The 12,101-nt window shown below is 41.0% G+C and overlaps 1 protein-coding gene across 2 annotated transcripts in view; it reads left to right on the top strand.

Moving 5' to 3' along the window:
• GSK3B (glycogen synthase kinase 3 beta) overlaps window positions 1-12,101 on the top strand; it is a 141,861-nt gene that overhangs the window by 66,475 nt on the left and 63,285 nt on the right. For both annotated transcript variants that reach the window (XM_044449692.1, XM_044449693.1), the window contains exon 7: window positions 10,051-10,148. In XM_044449692.1, coding sequence (XP_044305627.1) covers window positions 10,051-10,148 — 98 coding nt within the window. The remainder of the gene's footprint in view (window positions 1-10,050; window positions 10,149-12,101) is intronic.

The following is a 12,101-nucleotide window of genomic DNA, read 5'->3' as shown; positions in this document are numbered from 1 at the left end:
TGGAGGGTGTTCTGGTGGAGGTTTCATTCCCTTTGCAAAAGTAGGTCTATAGCTGGAATGCCCTTCTGGAACCATCTTTACCACTGAAACAGCGGATATGAGGGTTTTACTGTATTTTGTTAGATAATACCAACCTAAACATCAAGACAAAAGATCCTGATTTGCTGTTGTTTGCACACCTGCTGCATGGTGGTGAAGTCATTTATAGTATTCAACAGCTTCTGCATCTGCTTTTGATGCCACAGTTTTGGCATTTTCTGGCAAAATAAAATCAAGTCAATCTGCAGAGCAGTGTGACTCTCTTCAAGCAAAGGTAGCTCACCTGACAAGGGCATCTGTGCGGGATGCATAACAGAAGATTCACTCAGTGGGGAAGCCCCTGCTTTTCAACCTCCCCATCCATTAATTTTATTGTGAATTTCATTAAATCAAAATAAAAAAGAAAGCATTAGAGTTTTTTTAGGTGAAATGTGACTAGATAAATTAAAATCATAAGAGCCATGCTGGATCAGACTACTGGTCCCTCTATTCCAGCATTCTGTTCACATAGTGGCCAGTCAGCTGCCCACAGGATCCCACAAGTTGAACATGAGTGTAACAGCAGCCTCCCACTTGTTTCCCAGCAACCAGTGTATAAACATAAAAACATCAGCACTAGTAGCCATTGATAGCATCCTGCTCCAAGAATGTGTCCAATCCAATTTTAAAGCCAGTGAGTGCCTCTGTGAAGAAATACTTTTATCTATTCTAAATCTCCTACCTATCCACTTCATGGGCTGATGACATATTATAATATTACGGGTAAATGAGAAAAATGTTTTCCACTTTCTCTGCATCATACTTAATTCTGTATCCTTGTATAATGTTTCTCCGTCTGAATTCTTTCCTCAGCTAAACAACTTCAACTGTTGTAATCATAGGGGGACCCTTTGATCATTTCAGCTGATCTTTTCTGCACTTTTTCCAAATCTGGAATTTCCTTTTTTAGGTGCAATGATCAGAACTGTACACAGTACACCAAATGAAGTCACACCACAGGGAGTGTGTAAGGGAACTATGATACTGGCAGTTTTATTTTAAGTAGCTTTTCCAAATATGCCTGACATAGAGTTTGCATTTTTCACAGAAGCTCTGCACTGCACCAACATTTTCATCAAGCTGTTGACCACAACCCCTAGATCGCCTTCTTTCTCAGTCACCACTAAATCAGATCCCATCAGCTTGTACTAGAAGTTGTGCCTTTTTGCTGCAACGTACATTACTTGCCATTTGCTTATATTGAAGTGCCTTTGCCAACTTTGATGCCTAGTCTCCCAGTATGGAGAGAATCCTTTGGAGTTCTTCTCAGTCTTTTGGTTTTAACCACCCTAAATAGTTTGCATCACCAGCAAACTTGGCCACTTCACTACATACTCCAAATTTCCAATCATTTATAAATAAGATAAAAGGTATTCATCCTAATGCAGATCTCTGTAGGATCTTACTGGTTACATCCCTCCAATGGGAGAATTGACCATTTATTGCTACTCTCTGCTTTCTATTCTTTAACCAGTTATTGATCCATAAGAGAACTTCCCCTCTTATTCCATGACTGCTAAATGTGCTCAGGAGTCTTTGTGAGAGACTTTGTCAAAAGCCCTTTGGAAGTCCAAGTAAATGGTGTCTACAGGATCATGCCTCTCTGCGTGTTTATTGACACTCTCAAAGATCTCTAAAAGGTTAGTGAGACAGGACCTACCTTTGTGGAAGCCATATTGATTTTTGTCAGCAGTTTGCCCTCTATGTGCTTACTAATTCTATCTTTAATAATGCTTTCAACCAGTTTACCCATAGCATGTGTTAAATGAATTTCTGAGATCCCCCTGGATCCCTTTTCAAAAATTGGTGTTAAATTGGCCGTTCTTGAGTCTTCTGGTCTTGGGAACATACTACTTTTCTCGAAAGATGGTCAGCCATTTCATATTTTAGTTCTTTAAGAACTTTAAGGCCCAATGATTTATTAACTTTCAGCTTTGTCAGTAAACCTCTTTTCATCTTTTGTCACCACTACCTGCCTTAATTCCTCAGACTCCCTTCCTGAATACATCTATTCTGGAATGAGTATCTACCCTGTGTCTTTTACAGCAAAGACAGATTAAATGAATTCATTCAGTTTCTTTGCAGTCTCCTTATCCTCCTTTAGTACTGTTTTAACTCCATTATCATCTCATGTTCTAGCTGCTTCTCCAGGTGGTTTCTTGCATCTAATATATTTAAAGAGTTCTTTAGTGTTGGCCTTGATGTTGTCAGCAATCTGTTTTTCAAATGCTTTTTTCATCTTTTATCAACTGCTTGCATCTCCCTTGTGCAGGCTTGTGCTCCTGTTTGTTTTCCTTATTTGGGCAAGAATTCCGTTTTCCAAAGGAAGCCTCCTTTATTCTGATAGCTTCATTGACACTGCTTGTTCTATTTGAGCTTCTATTTGTGTGCCATTGAATAATTTCTAAGCTTTTTGTAGGGATTTAACCCTCTTGGTTCCCCTTTTCAATTTCCTTTTTACCAGTTCCCATTTTAGATACGTTTCCTCTTTTGAAGACAAATGTGCCGGTGATGAACCTCTTTGGCAGTCTCCCACATAAATGTATAAAATTTGGTCACTGTTTCCAGCTACTTTAACAACATTTACATCTCATGCTGAGTAATTGCACCTAGTGTTATATCCAGGTATCTTGACATGGTCTCCCCACCCCACCCCTTCCCAGCAGATCAGGCTGCATGCCCACCTCCCCTGACCAATGCCTCATTGTCGAAGGTCTTGCTGCCCCAGGTGTTGACTTCACCATCTTTCTGCTCCGCACAGCAGGGACTCCCTTGGCTGGCTCCTGAGTAGGAAATGGCAAGCCCTGGCCACCCTTCACAGCTGTATTATAGGATGAATGGGTCCAATTTCTGCATCAGGATTGCTTCCCCTCTAGTCACTTCCATGACCAACTGTTCTAGGGTGCAGTCATTTAGGACATTGAGAAATTTAACTTCTTCATCAGCACTGGAGTATGAGCCAGTTAATGTGAGGGTAGTTGAAATCACCCATTATTACAACCCCCTTTTCCTTTTGAAGCTTTCTTCATTTCAGTTTTTGTCTCAAAATCACTTTGAGCATTCTGGTCTGGGGAACAGCAACATGCAGCTAGAACTAAATTTGGTTTTGATCCCAGGTATTGTCACCCACAGTACTTCTGTAGAGAAGTCTGCATCTTTTAGATTTTCAAGTCTGTTGGATTCTATGCCCCCTTTGAAGGACAGAGCTATACTTCCTTCAATAGAGTCTTTGCTAGAGAATTTGTGACTAGAGATGACCATATCCCAGTGTTTCTCTCCACTCTCTTCATATAAAGACAACTATATCTAGGTTCTCCTTTAAAACCAAGTACTTGAGCTCTCTTATTTTGGCTTGGAAGCTTTCACTATTTACATAAAAACACCTATAGAAAATGTCCTACTCTGGATATTTCTGGACATTGATATAAATGAAGTGTACAGCCCTATGTATTTTACATAAAGCAAGATAGAATACTGTTCATAAGCATAGTTACTTGCAGGCTTAGAAACATAGAAACAAAGTGAGTCAGAAGAGGTCTCCTGGGGCCTTTTAGTCTGATCCCTGACTCCAGTTGGCTCTGCTCATGCAAACCCCAATATATGGTTGTCCAATCTTTCCTTGAACACCTTCACTGATGGGGCCTCAACTACCTCCCTTCGAAGCCCATTCCATATCCTTGGGGTCCTAAGGAAGTACTTCCTGACATCCAACCTGAAGCCTTGTTCCTTGAGTTCTGCCTCATTGGAATGTGTCCTGGCCTGCCCTCCATTCCATGGAAGAACAGGTCATGGCCTTCTTCCTCACAACATTCCCTTGCATACCTCTAAGTCACTAAAAGATCCCCTCAAGAGTCTCTTCTACTGCAGGCTGAAAAGATCCAGTTCCCTCAATCTCTCCTCCCAACGCAGCTACCATTCTTGTGACCCTGTGCTGAATCGATCCTAACCAATTCAGTAACGAAGGCCAACTAAATATTTGCTTTCTATTTGTAGATTAGGCCAACTGGGATAGATGGAAGCTTGTAGCATCAGAACCTATGGTGGCATGTTGTTTGTTTGTTTCTTTTTCCTAAGTTGCTCAGGATAATGTGCATCATGAATTCTATCCTCCCCTCTTCATAACCAGCCTGTGATATAGTTTAGGTAAGAATTCAAAGATTTGAATCTGGTGCTCCCAGTCTAATATAGCATGCTACTAAGTCACCACATTACAGAACTGGAGTGTTGTCAGAGTCCAGGGCATGGGCAGCCAGAGTCTAGGCAGATGTACCAGAACCCAGGCAACATGACCCAAGAGAAGTCAGAGACCAAAAACAGCCCAAGGTACAATAATGAAGTCAAAGGCAGAATCATAGTTAAGGAACAGGCCAAAACCAGGAACCAGGAATACCATTTTGACAAGACAAAGACACAGCTGCAAACAAGCCAAGGGACAAGAACCAGGAAGACAAACAGAGCAGGTACCTGAGGCAGGATAACTGAGCAGGATTCAGGAGCAGCAGGGCAGAAACTGGATTAGGCAGAATGCAGATACTAGTGCATACAGCAGCAAGCAACAATGTTCCTTTCCTTGTCCTGGGCAGTGAGAATTTATCTATGAAGATACCTCCTTCATACCAGACTGGAATATGTTTCTTCAGGTGCCTGCAGCCATGGATCAACTTGACGTAACTGTAGTTCTCACATCTATAATGAAGAGTGATTATATCATAACCGTTAGGTTAGCCAGTTAGGTCAGGCTGACCCATTTTTATTTATTTATTTATTTAAATTTTTTGTATCCCATCCATTACAGTGTTTCAGGGCAGTGATAACGTAGATAAATAAGACACAGCATCATGGGATGAACAAGACACTTAGGAACAATTTAATGAATTCAAAAATATGCTTTCTTTAAGATCAGAAGCTCTTAAAGTTGGGACCAGATTCAGAAATTTGGGAATTACACTTATGGAACTGGTGCTTCTACTCTCACAAATGGAAGGAGGAATGCAATTTCACCTTAATGCGCCTGACACTTCCAAACATTTTCTCCAAAGTGAGAGGCATTCCTCCATGGCCCTCCCTCACCTTAGCAAGTGGCTGCAGGAAACATAGAAGAAACATACTCCTATCTGTGTAAAGGAGATATCATCATGGATAAACTCCTCCCATTGCCCAGGACAGGCAATGGACATGTGGCCACACTTTGTACCTTGGCAGTTGTGGCCTCCATGGCGCCTCCCAGTCAATTCATTCCTTGCTTTTGCCAGGGACACAGTTTGTCATCATGTCAATGGTCCCCTTTTCTAGGCCTCATTTTTGTTCTCTTAATCCTTGTTCTAGCTCTTACTTAAAGAAATGTTCCTTTCTTTTCTAGCTAGTCCTTTATTTTTTCCCCCAAGGTGGAAAAAATGTACTTTTTTCTGGCTCTTCTGACTTTTTCCCACAAGGTGGCATCACCTTGCAAAAAACACCCCAAGCCTACAAAGAAAAATGCTATTAAGAACCAAGCAGATGGATAGTCATCTCTGGCTCTGTTTGTAAAGACTTTGCCTCAGGCCTGTAACATTCAGTCTTCGCCAGCTATGTCTTAACAGAGCATCTGCTGGTTATCCTACAGTTCACCAAACACAAGAGAATCTTAATAGAATGCAACCTTTCCATAATTCTTTCCTTGAGAAATTTGAGCCAAGTATCAATCTGGATGAGTTTTTAAGGGCATGGAAGCAAGGGGAAAGGGGAGTTAACATTTTTTTTTTGTTTTCCCAGGATTATGTGCCCTACATTTTGTAAGAATAGTCCTTTTCAACTAATAATGAGCTACTGCAACCCCATAGCCCTCCCATTTTCTCCACAGAAAATTCAACTAAACAACAGTCCCTGCTTTCCAGGGTCAGCCCTTATTCAAAGTTATACAATGGGTCATTAGAATGGAATTAGCTTAGCTTAGTGAAGGGGACCTTATAAACAAAGAGAATGATCTTTTTCCCCCAAAGAAAAAAACAGAGAGGGGTACTTAAGAACAAAAATGTTAAGACTTCTGATAGAACTAAGCTGCCTATAGCTTCTGCCAAATTAGACCCATATTTTCCTGGTCCTCATCTCATGCACAGAAGAAAACAGATGTCAAAGGGAATCTCTCCTGGGGAAACTTCTGGCTCAGATTCTCTTGTGTTGGTAGAGGAAGCATCATGTTAGGGGGGATTCTTTTACACTGATGATTTTCAACCTATTCTGTCTAAAGCAGGACTTCCTTGGGCATTATTCCTTTCAGGAAACAATGAGCAGTCTTCCAGAAATGAAGCAGGCTTTTCAGAGCCTAATCCTGCTAACTGTAGGATAACTTTTCATCCCCCCTTTTTTTGAAAGATTGTTTAAAGCTAAATGGAAGGCCTCACTGAAGGCAAAAGGCATAGCTAAAAAATACCATTTTTTACCATCAAGTATAATAAAAGAACTCAAGGGTTCCTCTAGATGATGGTCCAGTAGCAGCTTTACTTTCAGTAGTCGTAATCCTAAAGAGAGGGAATTCACATACAAGGATTCTAATGAAATTACATAGAAGCAACCCTGAAAAAGGTAGGAAAAAAACGTTCCTTTTTATTCCAAGTGACTATCTTCTTAGTTAACGATATTATCAACAATAAAGAATTGGATAGTTTTTCCTCCAGTGTGGGACATGGCTCCCCAAGATGAACTACCACAATATCAAGTGGCTAGAATTAAGAACAATCCACCTCAGACATTTTGTTCAGTGCACAGGCCTGTCCATTTGCTACTCAGAACAGACAATAACACATCCTTAGCCCACACAAAATACCATGCAGGGTTGAGATCCAAATCTCTATACAAAACACCTCTTCCTTCCTCCAGTAGGCATATTGTCTATTACAGCACAGCACATCCAAGAGATTTTCAGTATGGAAATTCATTTACTAATCAGCAACAACTCGAGCTAAGCAAATGGACTCCCAAACTGATACTTTTTTTTTTTTTATGACTGCTGTCACTTTCACCTACATTTTTCTCCTCCCCACTAACAGTCAACTGTCCCACTTCCCCAAATACCTAAAAGTCACAGTGCTCTCTACTTCCCTGGCTAATGGATAGAGTTTATGCATTTCTGCCATTTCTATTTTTATCCAGGGTTCTCAAGAAGATCAAGGAGAAACATATATCCATGGTGACCATGATTCCCCCAGATCTTGTAGCTAACACAGTCAGACTCCTGGTTTCTCCATCAACACCTGAGCTTCTTAAATAAGGCCATGTGTCTCATCCAGACCCAGTTAGATGCGTTTAACTGCCTGGCTATTGAATGCCCTGTCTTCTCTTTTTTTAGATCCTTTCAACAAAAGAACAAACATCATTTTATACTTTTAGTATATGAAACAACCTGGAAATCATTCATTCATTGGTGTGGAAAGAATCATGTAGATTATAAAACAGCAGGAATCAAGGAGTTGTTCTTCCTAGAAGCAGGCTTAGATATTTAACTCAAGGAAAGGGCTCAGTTGTCCACAGTTGCCCCCCCCCCTTCCCCAACAATTCTTTCCAAGCCCTGTCCCAAACCATTTCATGTTCACCCACACCTCAGTGTACCATCTCGTATCTTCCTTCCAGTTTTACATCATTTTCCTACATGGAACCTTCATCAAGTCCATTCTGCTCTCACTTTTCCACCTTTTGAGCTTCTCACTTCCAGTTAATATAACTTCTGCCAAGAAAGTTTCAAAGTTACTGGCTTTCTTCTTGAAAGACTACTTTTGTACATTCAGTAAGGACTCTGTTATGTTCCAGCTGGATCAACATTTCATTCTCAATTTAACACATTTTTTCACAGAGCTCAAGAAATGTTCCTTTATTCTGCCCCAATCCTTCTCACCTCTCTGCATGGGTGTGGCACACACTGGATGTTAGATGGGCCATCAAGATATACTTCAGGACTAAGAAACTTAGTTGTTCTGATTCCTTATTTCCTTTCATCTGATAGCCCTAAGCAGAAAGCTTCCTTGCTAAGTGTCTTTATGGCCACTGAGGTTAAAAATTCCTTAAGCATGTTAAGTCACTGTCTGCCAGGGCTGTGGCTCCCTCAGAAGCTTTGTCTACTAATGCCCCTTTAGGGAGGGAGATCTGTAGAGCAGCCATTTCATCACTACACCTTTGTGAAGCATTGTAAGATGGCCATATGCTTCTGCTGAAACAGACTTTGAATGTAGAGTGTTAAAACAGGTATTATCTGAAGCACAGGGCAAGCCTGAGTTAGGGAACAACAGCTTTTCTACATTCTGTGATGGAGTTCTTCTTCACATTGGAAAGTTGGATACTTACTATGAAGTTCCATTCCAATTCAGTACATAGGAGACATCCAGCCTGTGGCTGGCTGATTAGGCCCACTGATACTAGTATGGAGGGCACCAATATTCACAGAAAGATTTTCTTTTAATTTCTTTTTAAAATTACTTTTTAATTTTGGCTTACTGCATTAATGATTCCTTAATAACTCCTCTGTCCAAATGCTCAGCTGAAAGGAGCTATGGAGGCCAGGACCAAGACAGAAAACCTGTTCACATGTTCCTTGCCTATCCTGGGCAGTAGGCGATGTTAATCAGTATCATAATGGAGCCAGTGTAGTGTAGTAGTTAAGAGTGCAGGCTTGGGGATCTGGGAGCTCCCCAGATCCTAGTCCCCACTCAGCCAAGGAGCTAACTGGGTGACTTTGGGCCAGTAACAGACCAGCCCAACCTACCTCATAAGGTTGTTCTTTTGAGGTTAAGGCTGTGAGAAGGAGGAAAATCATGTAAGCCACCTTGAGCTCCTTGAAAGGAAAAAGGGCAAGATATAGATACAGATGGTGGTGGTGGATGTCTTTCATGCACCAAATCGAAATAGCGTTTCACAGTAAGTACACCAGCTTTCCATTTCAAATTGATCTATCCATTGCCTTATGGGCATTGATAGCATTTCTCTGAATACTTCCCAGTGTATCATTTTAGTATCATTTATTTATTTATTTATTTATTTATACATTTTTATGCCGCCCCATTCGCCGAAGCCTCAGGGCGGCTTACAACAATCTTGCGGCTTTTGATGGTATCTGGTAAAATAGCACTATTACTTAGAAAACCTTGAAATACTTGCTTATACAGCCTTAAAGTAACAATGACTCTCTGTGCACAGTGTCCATTGTGGACAGGGGTGTTTGATTCATAGAATCATAGAATTTGAAGCAGCCATTAAGACCTTTGGATCCAACCCACAGCTCAATACATCAGATGGCTGTTGAGCTGCATCTTGAGTGCCTCCAGTGTGAGAGAGCCCTGATCGCCCCAGGCAATTGGTTCTTTGTACCGCATTGCCTTGTTGTGATGCTTGCTTGTAAACTCCAATATCAATACACGCAGCATTTTCCTCCTTTGTGAGTTTTTAGTTTCATATTTATTTATTTATTTGATTAAAACACTAAGACATTTTAAAAAGCCCATTAATTTTGAATTAATTAAGAAGCAGTGGAAGAGGGTCAGCATGAGTGAGGCATTAGGGTCTGAAATCAAGGTTGAGGGATGATGGAGAATAATATAGAATACTAATATAAAGAGTCAAGACTAAAGTCAAATGAAATGATTTCCAAAGAACTAGTGGGATATGCAGGGACTGAGACTGACATAGTTTGAAAAGAAGGCCAATACTACCAATTACTGTATTGAATTACTTTGGTGTAAAATTTTGCTTTGTGAATTTTAAGCAGATACAAATTAATACAATTTACAAGTTACCCTTTCTGTATAAAGTCGATGTAAACTATGTTAGTGGTTATCCTCAGTAGAGTGTTAACAGTGAGCTGAAATCTCCCCAATAAAGTAAGACTTAATCTGTTTCTGGTTTAAGACTTACTCTGTTTCAGCTGGTCCCTAATGATCTGTAGGCATAAAAAATGAAGAACATTTATAATCCTTAATATCTCTTAATGATTTCCCCTATTTTTTTCAGATGTTTGGTCAGCTGGCTGTGTACTGGCAGAATTATTACTAGGACAACCAATTTTCCCAGGTGACAGTGGTGTAGATCAGTTGGTGGAAATAATCAAGGTATGATTTTTTTTTTAAGGGCATTATTTTATTAATGTTGGTCACTTGGCTCTATTTCTATACTGCATTTCTGAGGTCAACCATTGTGTTAGCATTTGGGAATAGTACAGAGAAAGCCCCTTTCCATGTGTATGACAAACAGGACACTATGGGCAAGAGTGTCTTCAAGAAGGACCATTCCTGTTCATTTCAATACAAACCTGTTCGGTTACTGAGACAGGAAGACAGAAGTCTAGAGGTTAAAACCAAGAACTTGCTTAAAAGGTTAACCTTGGCTAAAGAATAAAGCCAACAACCTGAATTACACCCAGGAAATGATTGCACACCATTCAGTATTGAGGTGGGATGATCACAGTAATATGCACCCGGTACCTCATTAGTACCTGCATTTTGCATCAGACAAAGCTTCCCAGCACTCTTCATTGTCGGGCACTTTTCAATAGTCCTAACCATGATGTAACTGAGGAATGGACCACTTTCCGATTCAGAGTAATTCACTAGGTATAACTGTGCAAAACTGCTTTTGTCCACTGCTGCAACCTAAGAATTTAAGGGCAGCATAGGATTTGGGATCCAGTTATGGATGCAGAACTGTTTTGAGTGGCAACTTCCCACCCTGGCTACCTTTAGGCCAGATGATGTCAGAGGACACAGCCCATCACATGTTAGCAGACATGTTCCATCACATCAAAAGCGTGGTCCTGCCCCCCTGATATTACCCCACATGTTCTTGTTTTTCTTATTCATGTTGGAAGGAGACACAAAATGCTTAATGCAAAGTCATAAGAATGATATTGGGAATATTTTAAAGCTATCCATGCATAGCTTAAAAGGAAAGCATGCAAAATATATGTGGTTAAGAACACAATCTGCCACTCCTAGTGCACAGAAACCTTGAAGCATGAAGGTTGATATGTATCCGGTGTAGGGCAAAGAGTAGAACAGTGACAGTCTCTGCTGCCTCACATTCTTCATTTCTAGATGAACTGCTGTGGTGAGGAAAGGCATTTAAAACACCATTTGAATACAAGCATTCTCCATGGCACACCCCTTCATGTCTTCTTTCAGTGTGATTTCTGACCATAGAGATGCAGCCAGGATGGTTCTTGGTCCACCCTGGCTTCAAAGGAGCATGGCAGAGGCTGCGCATTCAGAATCCCAGCTCTTACCTTGTCAGATCTCAGAGCTGGAGTTCTTTGTTGTGGTCTCTGTGCATCATACATACGGGTGCTGCTCCTGCACAGTGTCACATTCAGGAAGATTCCTCTACCTAAGCCTAGAATTTTTGGTGGGCCCCCCTCCCTTTCTCCATTGCTTAAATAGGCTCAGTTCACTTTTGACTGCCTTTTACAGTGCATCGGGATCTCTAGCTTTCAATTTCCTCAGCCTTTCCTCACAAACTCTCATTTTTTTACTTCTCAACTCAGCATGTATTTCACATTACTTCTGCTCTCTGATCTTCCTCATTTGCCTTCCCATTCCTCCCCTTCCACTTTTTATCCCTTACAAAATAATATATATATTTTAAAAAACCCTTCTATTGTTACTCCTCCTTATTCTAACATTTCTCTCTTCTTCTTCTGCCTGATCCTCCTCCCAAGCTATGCCTGCTGGCCCAGGCAGAGCTGGTTTTCAGGAGCACTTTTTATCAGCTTCAGCTGATGTATCAGTTGCAATCAGAGCCTTGCTACAGTCATCCATGCACTAATAAGTGTAAGGCCTTGCACTTGGGGCATAGCAATGGGCATCATACATACAGGTTAGGGGACAAGTGGCTGGAGAGCAGCACTTGTGAAAAAGGATCTTGGGGTGCTGGTCAACAACAGGCTAAACACGAGTCAGCAGTGTAAGGTGGCGGCCAAGAGGGCAAATGCCACCCTAGGATGCGTAGCCAAAAGTGTGGCTTCTAGATTGAGAGAGGTATTACTCCCACTCTATATGACTCTGTTGTGC

The sequence above is a fragment of the Varanus komodoensis genome, unplaced genomic scaffold (assembly GCF_004798865.1).
Source record: "Varanus komodoensis strain SLA01 unplaced genomic scaffold, ASM479886v1 scaffold60, whole genome shotgun sequence".
In the NCBI taxonomy this organism is placed as follows: domain Eukaryota; kingdom Metazoa; phylum Chordata; class Lepidosauria; order Squamata; family Varanidae; genus Varanus; species Varanus komodoensis.
Note: the sequence above shows the minus strand (reverse complement) of the source record. Positions and strands in the feature narration are given on the sequence as shown.